Source organism: Oncorhynchus keta, chromosome 15 (genome assembly GCF_023373465.1).
Source record: "Oncorhynchus keta strain PuntledgeMale-10-30-2019 chromosome 15, Oket_V2, whole genome shotgun sequence".
NCBI lineage: Eukaryota > Metazoa > Chordata > Actinopteri > Salmoniformes > Salmonidae > Oncorhynchus > Oncorhynchus keta.
In genome coordinates this window covers 44,713,025-44,729,687 of record NC_068435.1, presented here as the reverse complement: position 1 = coordinate 44,729,687, position 16,663 = coordinate 44,713,025, and the positions used below count along the sequence as shown (strand labels likewise).

The following is a 16,663-nucleotide window of genomic DNA, read 5'->3' as shown; positions in this document are numbered from 1 at the left end:
AAATCATAGTTACCTGGTTTAAATTATGGATCAAACTCAAACCATTTCTATATTCTGATTTCCTCTTCCAGTTTGTGTTGTTTCACCATCAGAGACCAGAGGTCTAGTGTAAATGATGATATATAAGGTTCAGTATCCCTGTTAATGTCCGAAATGTTTCTTTATCCCCAGCTACAGACTGGATTAGGCGACCTTGAATGACCAAATGTATATTTTATTTCCTCTAATAGGGTGTAATTAAAGCATATAATTTGTGTGTTGTGTACATTAAGTTTGTACCCTGAAAAATACCCATAGTTTTTGGAGGCAAGTGTTAGGGTCAGTCATGTGAACTTGCACATCATCAGCATATAAGGCAATTTTATGCTCTTTTCCTCTGATGCCAATACCATGTAATTAATCATTTTGCCTTATTGCTTGAGCAAGGGGCTCAATATACTGTTCCTGAGTGGGACAGTGGTCTAAGTCACTGCATCTCAGTGCATAAGGCGTCACTACAGTCCCTGGTACCAATACAGGATGTATCAGATCTGGCCGTGAGTCCCATAGGGTGGTGCACAATTGGCCCAGCATCCTCTGGTTTTGGCTGGGTTAGGCCGGCATTGTAAATAAGAATTTGTTCTTAATTGACTTGCCTAGTTAAATAAAGGTTAAATAAATAAAATACAAATATATACACAAGGCAAATAACGCAGGTGAGGCGAAATTAGCTATAGCTCTCAGCTACATGAAAAAAATGTGTAGAATTGTAGGAAATTAACTTTAAACGGCAAAAATGTATCTTGGCTCCATGGAGAAATACAGAGAATTGCAGGAAACTGTCTTAAAAACTAAAATTGCACACAAATTCAAACTTGCCGACCGCACCCATTGCCATGGGCACCATCATCCAGAAAAAAATGTGCATTTTGCAAGGACTTGTAAGTGTGTGTGTGTGTGTGTGTGTGTGTGAGAAATGACGGGTTATGACCAATGTTTTTCTCCTGGGGTTCTGTTACGAGGCTAGCAGCTATAATCCTAGTGTTTGCACAGCGACGCATACATGGTTCTACAGCCAGGATATGGCACACACACACACACACACACACACACACACACACACACACACACACACACACACACACACACACACACACACACACACACACACACACACACACACACACACACACACACACACACACACACACACACACACAGAGAAACAAACTCAGCACCAGAGTTTAGGACCCCTCTATCACCTTCATCTAAAATAAATATCTTACTTAGTTTCAATGGAAAATCAGCCCGCCTAAGAACAAACCTAGGGTAAACCCTGAATGACTATGATCCTTCCCCACTTAGGTACGATTTAACTGTCATCTGGGGTAATTCTCTACCTCCTAGTGTTGACATAAAAGAGCCTAAAGAGATTTAGGGAAACACTTTAAATGATAATGTCCCTTTTATGGTAATGAGCGTCGACATGATGCTCTGACTCTTTACTGTCCGACTGTATATCTATCTTTCTACAACCCGCCCCCTCCCCACCCCGACTTAGCCCCTACTGCTACAGATAACACATGCCGACATGCACATATTAATAGCATATTATGTTGCCACATACTGACTCGATTGAAATTGAAATCGGTCTGCACGCATAACACGCTAGTCTCGTGGAACCAAACAAGTGGTGTCTGCCGCGTGCAAGATTAACAACATAAGCATCTGAATCTCTATAGTATCAATTGAATGTTTTGGTGCTTGCAGTCCTGAATGCTGCATCAGGGACCTCTGCATCCCAACAAGGAACACTCTGGGGGAATCACTTTTAACATCACTTTTACCAACGCGTCTCCTGCACCACAAGAGGCTCTAACACTCTGGAGCACTTATTCTCTACCCACAGAAACGCATACAAGACCGTCCCTTGCCGGAGCTAAGCTACAAGACAGCTTCACTAGCACAGACGGTAATATGTTTAGTGATTCATCCGATAACACTGAAGGGTTTACCACATCAGTCACAGGTTTCAGCAATAAGTGCATTGACGACGTCTGTTAGAGCCGATTTGGACATATTTGTATAAAAGACCGAACATATGGAGCTCCATGTATATTTGTGTAAATATATTAAATATTCATGTAAATGATTAAATATTAGGTACGTACCTTTATGATTTATATTTACCCGATTGAGATATATTAATTTGTTGTTAGTGTAACTCGGCCATTTGGCCCCCCCTCTTGCCTGTTCATTGTATTGTGGTAAGTGTGTTAGGATAAAGGCAGGAAGTTGGGCCTTCGGGAGAGGGAGTCCTTGCTAGATGCGGGAGCGGTATAGTTTTTTGACCATACAGTCATACAGACATACAGACATACAGACATACAGACATGTCATAATATGTATTTTCCATATCAAGTATTTTGTGCTTTAAGTTGATTGGAGAATCATTTATTTGTTAGATATAAGAAGAATAAACATTTTTGTTGCACCATATCCCTGGATGTCATGGAATGTTTGGCCGTTTGGAAACCTTGAGTGTGGACTGTATGCGTACCAAACAACCCCGCTTCAGGCTTGGGCAGTGGCTATGGTAAAGACGAAAGGAAGCCACTACAACGTCATCCCACACAGTGACCATACATACGTACCCAAACCAAAAGCCATGGATAACAGGCAGTGTCCGCACCGGCCTAAAGGCTAGAGCTACTTCTTTCAAGAAACAGGACACGGACATGAATGCTTACAAGAAATGCCACTACGACCTCCAACGTCAATATAGGACTAAGATACAATCCTACTACACCGGCTCCGACGCTCGTCAGATGTGGAAGGGTTTGCAGACTATTACGGATTACAAAAGGAAACCCAGCCGTAAATTGCCCAGTGATGCAAACCTCCCAGATGAGCTGAATGCCTTCTATGCTTGCGTCGAGGCAAACAACACTGAGCCAAGCATGAGAGCCCCTACTGTGTGATTTTGCTCTTCGTGGCCGATGCAAGTAAGACTTTTAAACAGGTTAACACTCACAAGGTCGATGGGCCAATTGGAATACCAGGTCGCATTCTCAGAGCATGCGCAGACCAGCTGGCAAATCTCTTCACGGACATTTTCAACATCTCCATGTCCCAGTCTATAGACGACCACTGTCCCTGTTATAAGAACTCACAGGTAACCTGCCTAAACAACATTTACATTTACATTTAAGTCATTTAGCAGACGCTCTTATCCAGAGCGACTTACAAATTGGTGCATTCACCTTATGACATCCAGTGGAACAGCCACTTTACAATAGTGCATCTAAATCTTTTAAGGGGGGGTGAGAAGGATTACTTTATCCTATCCTAGGTATTCCTTAAAGAGGTGGGGTTTCAGGTGTCTCCGGAAGGTGGTGATTGACTCCGCTGTCCTGGCGTCGTGAGGGAGTTTGTTCCACCATTGGGGGGCCAGAGCAACGAACAGTTTTGACTGGGCTGAGCGGGAACTGTACTTCCTCAGTGGTAGGGAGGCGAGCAGGCCAGAGGTGGATGAACGCAGTGCCCTTGTTTGGGTGTAGGGCCTGATCAGAGCCTGGAGGTACTGAGGTGCCGTTCCCCTCACAGCTCCGTAGGCAAGCAAACAACTATTGTCCCATAGCACTCACATCTGTAACCATGAAATGCATTGAAAGGCTGGTCATGGAGGACATCAACACCACCATCCCAGACATCCTGGACCCACTCCAATTTGCATACCGCCCCAATAGATCCACAGATGACACAATCTCTATTGCACTCCACACTCCTCTCTCCCACCTGGACAAGAGGAATACCTATGTGAGAATGCTGTTCATTGACTACAGGTCAAGCTAATCACCAAGCTCGGGACACTGGGACTGAACATCTCCCTCTGCAACTTTCTGACAGGACGCCCCCAGGTAGTGAGGGTAGTTAACAACACATGCTGATCCTCAACACGGGGGCCACTCAGGGGTGTGTGCTTAGTCCCCTCCTGTACTCCCTGTTCACCCACAACAGCATGACTCCAACACCATCATCAAGTTTGCTGACGGCACAACAATAATAATACAGCCTACAGGGAGGAGGTTAGTGACCTGGCAGTGTGGACCACAATGCCAGGACAACAACCTCTCACTCAGCGTCAGCAAGACAAAGGAGCTGATCGTGGACTACAGGAAACGGAGGAGCAAGTACGCACCCATCCACATCGGTGGGGCTGTAGTGGAGCGGGTCGAGAGCTTCAAGCTCCTTGGTGTCCACATTACTAAGGACTGAACATGGTCCCTTCACACCAGCACAGTCGTGAAGAAGGCGCCTCTTCCCCCTCAGGAGGTTCAAAAGAATTGGCATGGCCCCTCAGATCCTCAAAATGTTATACAGCTGCAACCTTTGAGAGCATCGTGAGCAGCTGCGTCACTGTTTGGTGTGGCAACTACACCTCCCTCGATCGCAAGGCGCTACAGGGCCCAAGCTCCATGCCATCCAGGACCTCTATACCAGGCGGTGTCAGAGGAAGGCCCGAAAAAAAGCCACCCAAAGCCATATACTGTTCATTCTGTTACCGCACACCAAGCGATACCGAAGAGCCATATCTGGGACCAAAAGGCACCTGAACAGCTTCTACCCCCAAGCCATAAGACTGCCGAACAGTTAATCAAACGGCTACTCAGACTATTGCATTGACCTTTTTTTTTGCACTGAGTCTCTTACACTGACTCTATGCACACTCACTGGACTCCACCCACACACGCATACATATTTACACTGACACTCCAACGCACAGAGACACAGACACACACAGACACACACACACACACACACACACACACACACACACACACACACACACACACACACACACACACACACACACACACACACACACACACACACACACACACACACACACACACACACTTTCACACTGTCCACATACGCCGCTGCTACTCCGTATATTATCTATCCTGATTGCCTAATCACTTTTACCTCTGCCCAAAGTACATCTACTGCACATATTACCTCGATTACCTCAACTGCCTCATACCTCTGCACATTGACTGGGTACCGCTACTCCTTGTATATAGCCTTGTCGTTGTTATGTATTGTGCTACTATTTTCTATTTTTATTTGCTAATTTGTTTCGTAATTTTAACTCTGCATTGTTGAGAAGTAAGCATTTCATGGTCAAGTCTACACCTGTTGTATCCGGCACATGGGACAAATACAATTGGATTTGATTCTACTTGATCAGACAGTCTATGTCATAGCATATTTGTCATAGTGGTAGAAAATCATTCTCTAACACCCTTCTTCCTAGACCCCTTTTTCTGAAAATGGGGCAGTGGGAGGTGTTGGTAATCATGGTTTAGCACACACACACACACACACACACACACACACACACACACACACACACACACACACACACACACACACACACACACACACACACACACACACACACACACACACACACACACACACACACACACACATTACTGCAGCGATGAGAATCTCTCGCCCACCGGAGGTTTAAAACACGCAGAACTGCAGATACTAAAACCTCCCCTAGGCTAGGAAACCGCAAAACCGCAGTGTCCAGAGGGAGAGGGGGAAGAGGAATACATATGGAAAGATATGGTGTACTGTACTTTGGTAGAGCAAGCTAGATGGAGAGAGAGAGAGTGATGGCGAGAGATGTAGCGAAGGAGAGAGAGGGAGGTGTGAGTGTCTAAATGAGATATCTCCTCTGCCCGACCCCAGTTACCCCAGCATGCTACATAAGCTTCCCTCCATTAGCAGTCAGGCTGAGGAGTAGCTCACTCCTGTGGCCAACAACAAGTCTTCTGTGGAGTAAATCTCGTTGGGAGACAGAGAGTACTGAGTGGCCAACCATTACAAAAAGATGCTATTGTACATGATCTTATAAAGTCTTATGTGGCTTCATAAGAGAGCTGTAAATGTAACCCATATCCCACCCACCCAGGGACAGATTAAGAAATCATAAACCCTGGGGCTTTATTTATAAAATTATTTAAAAAATAAGCCTTTTTTAAAACACATTTCATGCAATTCTATATAATTTACATGACAGAAGAATATTTTTTAATACCATACAAATAACCAAAATGAGTGGCTACTCTGATCAATCTGGTATTGAATTCAAACAAACAATAGCCCAGGCCAATAAATCAACACACAGATTGCACAATATTAGGAGGATATACAGTGCCTCTGGAAAGTATTTGAGTCCTTGACTTTTTCCACATTTTGCTAGGTTGAAATACAAAAGATAGTCCCACTAAGAGCATACCAGATGGGATGGCATATCGCTGCAGAATGCTGTGGTAGCCATGCTGATTAAGTGTGTCTTGAATTCTAAATAAATCACTGCCAGTGTCACCAGTAAAGCACCCCATACCATCACACCTCCTCCTCCATGCTTCACGTTGGGAACCACACATGTGGAGATCATCCCATCACCCACTCTGCGTCTCACAAAGACACTTCTTCTTTACTGGTGTCCTTTGGTAGTGGCATCTTTCACCATCGTTACACGCACCTGCACGTCATCAGACGCACCTAGACTCCATCACCTCCTTGATTACCTGCCTATATAAGTCACTCCCTTTGGTTCCTTCCCCAGGCGTCATTGTTTCTGTTTCAGTTTCATGTCTGTGTGTTGTTTGTGTTTCTTGTTTTGTTCATTTGTTTATTAAATGATGCACTCCCTGAACTTGCTTCCCGACCCCCAGCGCACACATTACAGAATGACGCCTCACCAAAGGGAAGAATCAGGGGGTGTTTTTATTTGTATTTTTTTGTGCTGGAGGTGATGTTGGGTCCGGGTGTCCGAACCGGAGCTACCTGGGAGGCCTCAGCAGGTTTGTCAGGTTCCCCTGCCTCAGCTGGCTTGATGGGTTTCCATACCTCAGCGGAATCGATTGGCTCCCATGCTTCAGCAGACTCAACAGGCTCCCATGCCTCAGCTGGTGAACATGTTCCCGTGCCTCGACCGAGGCAACCGGGAGGTCTCGGCCGGCTCATCAGGCACTCACACCTCAGCTGGGTTGTCAGGTTTCTGCACCTCGGCTAGGCGACCGGTCCATTCCGGAATCCCCGGGATCATCCCTTTGGTTGGCGTCCTGCGGGTGGAGCCGAACGGGGGGGAGGGGATACCATCACATATGCTCTCTCTGGCGCTCTAGGTCACCATTCTTCGCGTCTCAGCCGGACTGACAGGTTTCCGCGCCTCAGCAGAGGTGACCGTTCCGCTCCTGATCCCGAGATTGTAATTTTGGATCGGTGTCCTGCGGCTGGGAGGGAGGGGGTACTGTCACGTGTGTTCCCTCTGGCCTCTAGGTCACCAGGCTGCTCATTATGGCGCACACCTGTCACCATCGTTCGGAACGCGCACCTGCATGTCAGACTCACCTGGACTCCTTCATCTCCTTGATTACCTGCCCTATATATGTCACTCCCTTGGTTCCTTCCCCAGGCGTCATTGTTTCTGTTTGTTTCCTGTCTGTACGCTGTTCGTGTTTCTTGTTTTGTTCAATTGTTTATTAAATGATGCACTGCCTGAACTTGCTTCCCGACTCCCAGCGCACACTTGAACTCTGTGAAGCATTTATTTGGGCTGCAATCTTATTTGGGCTGCAAACTTATCCTCTGCAGCAGAGGTACCTCTTGGTCTTTCTTTCCTGTGGTGATCCTCATGAGATCCAGTTCCATCATAGCGATTGATGGTTTTTGCGACTGCACTTGAAGAAGTTCTTGAAATATTACGGATTGACTGACCTTCATGTCTTAAAGTAATGATGGACTGTCATTTGTCTTTGCTTATTTGAGCTGTTCTCGCCATAATATGGCCTTGGTCTTACCAAATAGGGCTATCTTCTGTATACCACACCTACCTTGTCACAACACAACTGATGGGCTCAAACGCATTAAGAAGGAAATCAATTCTGCAAATTAGACTTTAACAAGGCACACCTGTTAATTGAAATGCATTCCAACTGAAGCTGACCTCATGAAGCTGGTAGAGAGAACGCCAAGAGTGTGCAAATCTGTCATCAAGGCAAAGGGTGGCTACTTTGAAGAATTTCAAATATAAATACTTTTTTGGTTACTACATGATTCCATATGTGTTATTTCATAATGTTGATGTCTTCACTATTATTCTACAATGTAGAAAATAGTAAAAATACAGAAAAACCCTTGAATGAGTCGGTGTGTTCAAACCTTTGACTGGTACTGTGTATATATATATATAAAAAGATTGCCTCTTGGGCCCCTGACTCACACAATTGACCAGTAACATTGATTTATTATGCATTTTATTTTTATATTTTTATATTTTGTATTAAACAGTTACCCTATCAAGGCAGGGCCCCTCAGTTACCCACGTGCCCCCCTCCCTATATATATATACACAAATATGCATTATTATTTCATTATTTAAGTCTATGGTGCAGTCAAGGTCTCGGAGACAGATTGCAAAGTATCATCGAATGTAAGTCTACACCTCTGGCTACATAAGGGGCTTAAGTTCAAATTCAAATTCAGAATATACACAGCTCCATTGAGGAAAAATAGCTTATGATTTAATGGCTCACACAAACACGCACACGCACTGAAGGGCTATAGGGTTTATGTAGTAATGTCCCACAGACACAGAGTGGGGGGTTGGGTGTGTATGTATAGTGATGACAGGCCTGTGAACAGATGGACAGGAGGCTATTCCCCAGGCTACCAGCCTTCTGCTGAATACCACAAGCCTGCCAAATCTACCCCTCCCTCCTTCACTCCTCATTATTTTCTTCTATACCTCCTTTCTTATTTCTCTCCCCTCCGCCTCTCTCCACTCCTTCTCCTGCTGTGTCACTACTCGCCCTCCTCCCCCACTGAGTCCCCGTCCATCTTTCCCTATATCCCCTCTGTCTCTCTCCTCCCGTATATCCCTCCCTCAATCCCTCCATCCCTCTCTTCCTCATCTTCCCTCCTGCAGAACTGGGTTCCTGTCCAAGCCCAGTTCTAATCCTCTGCTTTCCCATGTAAAAAGGAGTCGTTATCTCATCCATCCCGCTTCTCCATCCCGCTCTCTCCCTCCATCCCCCTCTCCTGTGTTGGGCCTAAGCCCAGTCCACAGCTCCTAGGCTTACAGCCAGGCTTTACAGCCAAACTCAGCTACATTAGATTCACACCATCTCAGTCTGGGAACCGAACAAATTAAGTGATTATGAGAGCGAAGCTGTAGTCTAAATCACATGCTAACTGGTCCTCAACACAGCCAAATCACACTAACTCTCAGGCTAAAAAAGAACAGCTCCTTCTGTCCTGCTATAGAAGGGTGTAAGCAGGGTGTTTGTCACGTCTTGTGTTGAGAGGGAAGGGAACAAAGGGAGAGACTGTGTGTAAGCAGTTGTGTGAGCAGGTGTGAGAATGTGTGTGCAAGACGTGTGTGCTTAAAATAGACAGTATTAGGTTTTTTTCAATTGTAACAAGCATTGGTCAATACTAAAGCCACTTTTTCAAAACGCTCCACACAGTCTGCACTACCAATGTGCATCTTGGCCAAACAGTTGATCTCACCTCCAAAACTCACTCAAAACCACCAAAACACTTCATACGTCTCAAAATAAGCTTGTTCGACCAAAACACTGGTAAGAGTTCACTCAGAAAGCACACCGTCACTCATAACACACTGTCCTTGAAACCACTAACAGGGAGCATTACATGAATTATGAACTATGAACTTCTCACTGAAGTTTGAATGATTTTTCACAGACATCAGTATTTCATTGTAGAATAAAAATACCATCTTTTCACTGACTGTACTGAAGTATATGTAACAAGATTGAGTCAGAAATGCAGCAATTTTCTTCAATAGCCTTTATTTATTTCTATGTCTTTGCATATTGTAACGGCAGATTTCCTCCTCTTCGTCTGAAGAGGAGGAAGGATCAGACCAGGATGCGGCGTGGTAAAGTGTTCATGACGACTTTAATAAGAAAAGCACTGAACACTATGAAATACAAAAACAAACTAATATGTGAAATAACCAAACCGAAACAGTCCCATGTGGCACAAACACTGACACAGGAAACAAACACCAACAAACCTACAGTGAAACCCAGGCTACCTCAGTATGATTATCAATCAGAGACAACTAAAGACACCTGCCTCTGATTGAGAACCATACTAAGCCGAACACAGAAATAGAAAAACATAGAAACGCAAAACAGACTGCCCACCCCAACTCACACCCATACCAACTAAATAAATACAAAACAAAGGAAATAAAAAGGTCAGAACGTGACACATACAGTAATTTACTTGTGAAAAATTAAAAGCTGAAACAAAAAAAACGAATTCGTGAAATTCCAGGGCGGCAATAATAATTACAAAAAACCCCATCAACAAAATGTATAGTATAATCACTCGTACTGTACAGTACTGTGAGGGTTCTAGTTCTCCCTCGCTCTTGCATTTGGCCACAAGTTCTCATCAACATCACATCTTATGTCTTCTCTGGCGATGCATCTTGGAAAGTGTCTTCTGGAATGTCTAATTCAACCCTGCCACTCTTCTCTCCCCAACAACCTGTCTTCCTTGATCCATGTTTCCAAACTAAATTATTCCGAAGCCGTCCTCTTTTGTCTGTTTGGTAACGAGACTAACTCCAGGACACTTGTGTAGGCTTTCAGCTGAAATTGCAATCAGCTGTGTTTGGAATGATTATATATTCTGCTGAGATTTTCTATATAGTTCAATCTGGTAACTGCAGACATGCAAGAAATTTGCCATCGTTCTGTTCTGAATGTGTGTTTTAACAGTTTTGGAAACAGTGTGTTAGCATTTGAAAACATGTGCTGCAAATATATAGTTTTGCAGGTGGCGGAGTACGAATGACAAAAGGGTTCATGGATTTCGGAGAATGTGGTCATTGAATGCATTTTGTGTGAAAGCAATGAAAAATGATTCACAGTTTGGTCCACATTACACTTCTATTTCACTGACTCTAGCCACAAGGCTACTTTGACCAATGCATGTTAGCAATTGTACTGTAATGAAGATGGTCATAAAGAGGAACTCAGTCGCACACGCACACACAGTCCTGTTTAAATAACCTTGTGGGCACACACAGTCCTGTTTAAATAACCTTGTGGGCACACACAGTCCTGTTTAAATAACCTTGTGGGCACACACAGTCCTGTTTAAATAACCTTGTGGGCACACACAGTCCTGTTTAAATAACCTTGTGGTAACACAGTCCTGTTTAAATAACCTTGTGGGCACACACAGTCCTGTTTAAATAACCTTGTGGGCACACACAGTCCTGTTTAAATAACCTTGTGGGCACACACAGTCCTGTTTAAATAACCTTGTGGGCACACACAGTCCTGTTTAAATAACCTTGTGGGCACACACAGTCCTGTTTAAATAACCTTGTGGGCACACACAGTCCTGTTTAAATAACCTTGTGGTAACACAGTCCTGTTTAAATAACCTTGTGGGCACACACAGTCCTGTTTAAATAACCTTGTGGGCACACACAGTCCTGTTTAAATAACCTTGTGGGCACACACAGTCCTGTTTAAATAACCTTGTGGGCACACACAGTCCTGTTTAAATAACCTTGTGGGCACACAAAATCCTATTTTCCCTAACCCTAATTTTACCCTTAACCCCAAAACCGAATTTTAACCCTAAACCTAAATCCTAATCCTAAAACGAACCGTAACTCCAAAACCTAATTCTAATCCTAATTCTACCTTAACCCTAAACCCCCTAGTAACTCCAAAACCTAATTCTAATCCTAATTCTACCTTAACCCTAAACCCCCTAGAAATAGCATTTGACCTGGTAGGGACTAACAAAATGTCCACAGTTGGTAAAATGTTGTTTGTTTCCTATTCTTGTGGACACACACACACACACACACACACACACACACACACACACACACACACACACACACACACACACACACACACACACACACACACACACACACACACACACACACACACTCACCTCGTATGATGGCTAGCTTGGCGGTGGTGGCCACCTCTCCCTCAGTGTTGCGGGCCACACACTCATAGACATTCTCATCTCGGGGGGCCCTGAGAGGCTGGATCCTCAGCACGGCCCCTGCTCCATCATCAAACTCTATCGTCTAGGGGAGAGGAGGAGATAGGAAACAGTCAGGAAACATAAAGTGGAGAAACAGTTTGGAATGAGGGGGAAAACAAGAGGAGACAGAAACCAGGACAAAGAACCAGGAAGAGACAGAAAACAGGACAAAGAACCAGGAAGAGACAGAAACCAGGTGAGTAACCAGGAAGGAGACCAATTGGGAACGAAAGGAAAAGGCCAGTGTTCAGGGGAATAAAAAAAAAAGAAGAGAAGAGCAGGTCCAACAAGTAACAAAACAAAACCCCTAAAAATTGCTAATAGACAAATATGATCTTTACAGATTGGAGAATGGAGTGAGCTCACCTCTATCCGCTGGGAGTTGACCTTCTTGCCTTTCTTGTTCCAGTTGACCATGGGCTTGGGGTCACCTGACGCCTGGCACACAAACGAGGCCACTCCTCCCGACACCCCAATCTGGTCTCCGGGAATCTTGGTAAACTTGGGCGCCGCTGGGATAGGCAGACAATTCAAATCAATTAAAACTTTATTGTCCTCATAGGGAAATTCTGTAGCCAGGAGTCCAAGACATAAATGCAGTTCAGAAAACAAACATCCATAAAGCAGATAGATAGACAGACACATCCAAATGATTAAACATTCATTTAGAATGATGGTACTAAAATGATTTTGCATAATATTTTCCCCATGTAAATATACATGAATCATAATTGACATTTTAGCAGATGCTCTTATCCAGAGCAACTTACAGCAGTAAGTGCATACATTATTATACTTGGTCCCCTGTGGGGATTGAACCCACAACCCTGGCATTGCAAGCACAATTCTCTACCAACTGATCTACCCAAAGATAGACAGCTCTCTCTCAAGAGATGCTAACTAGCCCAAAGCCGTGGACAGGAAGAGAGATACATGACATCACTGAGTCGTGATGGACATGGTGATTGGCCGCTAAGTACAGCTCACTTCCTGGCTATCATTTAGAGGACATGACCAAGGACTTCCTGTGTGTCATCTATAAAAGATGTGCTTCAGCTTCACAGGAGAAGGTTTTTTCACTACACTGGGGCACGCTACTCCACTATGCAGCACAGATTGTGAGAATACATGGGTGGGTGCTACACGGGTGTATGAAAAGGTGTGGTGGAAATTCACAGCAGATAATTGGCTTTAATGTATTAATATCACACATACCCTTTTCAGCCTCTGCAGTAAATCACAATGAAACAAGGAGACCATTTTGAGTACAAGGATTTAGGGATTGAATTAGTACATACATTTGGCTTTTCACTTATACTTTTTATATTTCTAAAGTCCAGTTCTAACAGACAAGACAGTTTTATGCAGTTTTAGAACACAGTGTGCTTGATCTGAACGGTCTAGTTTTAGAACGTGTCATGTCGGTTGCTAGAGTTTCCGAAATGCAGTAATGCTTATTACTAACAGCAAATACAAATCTATTTCATGCACAAAAATTCCATAATCTTGTCAAGCTACTTCATACACTTTTCTCTCCTCTCTCTCGCACACGGTCTCATACTGTCCCTCCCTCCCTATGTCTCTCTGCCCATCTTAGAATGTCAGACTCTTCTTCGGCAAGCCCAGAGTTCTATCCCTCTGTGTCTGTTACCATGGCAGCCAGCTTAACTCCTCCTCAGTGGCGGAATCGGTTCTATCCATCAGGGCAAAGCCGGCCTGACCCTCACCATAACAACCTCCCTTCCTCCCTCTCTTACCGCTCTCCCACCTCGGTCTGTCACTCACTCTATCACTGGGCCAGATCCCTCCTGTGTCGATTCAGTTCTACAATAGAGTTGCAGAGCAGCTGAAGAAGAAAGAAACACTGCAAAGAAACACTGCAATAACTCCCCAAAAATCACTGAGAGACGGAAAAGCTCTCTGGCTTTACTCCCTCCCCTGCTAACTTCACACTTCAGTGAGTACCAGTCACACAGCAGCCAGCCCACCTCTGAGCTGTGAGGTAAAGTGCCTGAGCAGAAACCGAGAGAAACCTCAACAATACTTTTCGGGGGTAAAAAACGGAGTATTATTGGAGCCTTTTTACCATACACGTCACACACTCTGTCAGTTGTGAAGTGTTGCACTCGGGAACAGGCAGTACTTTGGGGAGCTGTGTTAGAGGGTTGATTTCACATTCAACATTGGTTTACATTTCTGCACTGTCACTTCCAAAGACATTATTGTGCTATTCCCGCTGCACACTAGAACCAATTCCAATTACATGGGTGCAACTACCGGCCTCCAGCTGCATTCTGTTCTGGTTAGAGCCTTTGGTTCTGATTCAAACAAGACATACATATTGGTTTTCCTTTCATGAAAAATTCCCACGAATTTGGTGAGGATAGTCAAGAATGCGGTCCGTCCCTTTAACGGCTGAGTAGCCTTGACTCCTTGACTCCTTGACTCCCTGGCTGCCAGTGGGATATAATGATAGACTTCGGACTTACATATATCTGGCCTATCATAATGAAACACCACATGGCTATGATTATCTAATAGCAGTGCTGGGAAAGTATAATGTGCAGATGTGCGTCAGTAGGTAGCAAGTGGGTGTCATGATACTATAATCACCCCCACTATGACTGGAGGCTGGAAATGAGATCCATCTGGACAAGTCTGACCAGATCGATCACTCAGGTTCACTGTAAATCCATACCAATTACAGAAGTGGCCTATAATTAGGGTCCAGAGTTTTTCCTGGTCAGGTTACATGGTCAAGAAAAACGCACGGTCCTAGCCACCAACCAAAACAAATATTAACACGGGCACTCCATCAGTGTAAGAAATATGGTGGTTCAGACTGCTCTTTTTGGGATGCTATTTTCTTTGAGTCACAGAGCAACACTTCGCAGTAATACCTCTAGGTAAACACACTGTCCTTAAAATGTTGAACTGTAAGACATATCAAGGCATGCTTTCATACAGTAGCCGCAATGTGATGACTAACTATAGGCTGACTTCCCCTCACTGCTCATCAGTGTCAAAAAACCATTCATGCTCTTCAAGTGCCACATACTTCCGTAGAGTTTTCTGTGCTGCAGTGTTAAATGAGATGTGTTCTCTGTTCACCTGTCTGACTGTCGATCCATAAGACAAGACATCTGTTGGCATGCTTTGATGAAGGTGACAATCGGATAAGCGCTGACGTGTGTGTGTGTGTGTGTGTGTGTGTGTGTGTGTGTGTGTGTGTGTGTGTGTGTGTGTGTGTGTGTGTGTGTGTGTGTGTGTGTGTGTGTGTGTGTGTGCTGCTTATTGGTGTAATAAAACCACCACGGCCCTGACAGATCTTGTTAAACACCCATCACCGCCGAAACAGACAGGCAGACACACCTTCACCGGTCCACCTCCAGCCCAACACCACGTCACCACTCACTGCAGCTGGCGTTGACCAACACAACTCACTGTTACAGACGCTTGTCAGCACAGAGGGAGAGAGAGGGATAGAGAGAGGGTGAGGTAGAGAGATAGGATGCATCGGTGGCCATGCAGAAAAACGGACAAACCTACACATAAACAAATCGACCAATTGGAGGACATACCATACAGACACATGAACTAACACACCCACACAAACATAAATCTGCAGTGTGTTACTTACCTAAGGCGTCAGAGAGGTTAGGCAGGGAAGTGAGCACCAGCAGCAGTGGCAGCAAAAAAGGGGGGTAGAGGCAGAGGCAGTACCCAGGGCGAGGCACCCTGGACTGGGCTATGGTTCCGCCAGGACTGGGGGGAACCATGGTACCTCCGGCGACTGGGGATGGAGGTGGGGGATGAGGGGGGATTCACTCAACAGGGCTTGGCACTCTGTGGAAAAACAAACAAACCCATAAAAACAAATGTGTTCAAATAAATACGAGGGAGAGAATATCCTTTTGAAGAACATTAAACCGAGTCGATGATCACACCGGATTTGGTCAGTTGAATAAAAAACACTTTTGACTTTGGATTGACAGGTCGAGCGAGCCTCTGCATGTGTATACAGTAAACACCCATAAATAAAAGGAAGGTGTTGAGCCCAGTACAGACATTATCCTCAGTCTATCCACCCACTGTTCTTCAAGCCTTTCTACTGACACAGTCTTTCCTCACTGGCCACAAACATACATACAAACCGCACATAAAACTCTAATATGGAAACACTCAAGCAAAGATGATATTGAAGCAGAAGGGGTGTTTATGCCATCCCGGCACCGTGCAATATTCAATAAGAGTGTAATATCTATAATGTTAGATGGCGAAGGCCCCCTATAGTAGATGTCCTGTGGGTAATCCTAGTCCAACCAGGGGGATCAGGCCTGACTCTTCTTTGCCTGGGGGGGATTTTTTTTATCCCTGACAGGAGAGGAGATATTCAGCCGAGCTCTGCAGAAGCTCCCCTTCCAGGAGTCGATAACTCCTCCAGTCGCATCGATCCCTCCCTCTTTCCTTCTCTACCTCTATTCCTACCTCACCCCCCCCAGTGTGGGAATGCAGGTGTGAAAGCAAATGAGACAGGCTTCTT

The 16,663-nt window shown here is 44.7% G+C and overlaps 1 protein-coding gene and 1 long non-coding RNA gene across 4 annotated transcripts in view; both read right to left on the bottom strand.

Annotated features, from left to right (window-relative positions):
- LOC118395073 (receptor-type tyrosine-protein phosphatase S-like) overlaps positions 1-15,936 on the bottom strand; it is a 76,250-nt gene extending 60,314 nt beyond the window's left edge. For all 3 annotated transcript variants that reach the window (XM_052464235.1, XM_052464237.1, XM_052464236.1), the window contains exons 1-3: positions 15,761-15,936; positions 12,487-12,632; positions 12,022-12,163 (exon numbers count right to left, since the gene is read on the bottom strand). In XM_052464235.1, the coding sequence (XP_052320195.1) occupies positions 12,022-12,163; positions 12,487-12,632; positions 15,761-15,899 (427 nt within the window). In that variant the 5' untranslated portion in view covers positions 15,900-15,936. The remainder of the gene's footprint in view (positions 1-12,021; positions 12,164-12,486; positions 12,633-15,760) is intronic.
- Positions 9,971-11,668, bottom strand: LOC127907684 (uncharacterized). The gene is made up of 3 exons (XR_008065446.1): positions 11,495-11,668; positions 11,273-11,464; positions 9,971-11,242 (listed from the first exon to the last, which is right to left on the bottom strand). It is a non-coding gene; the product is annotated as an uncharacterized LOC127907684 (long non-coding RNA).
- Positions 15,937-16,663: the final 727 nt, after the last annotated feature.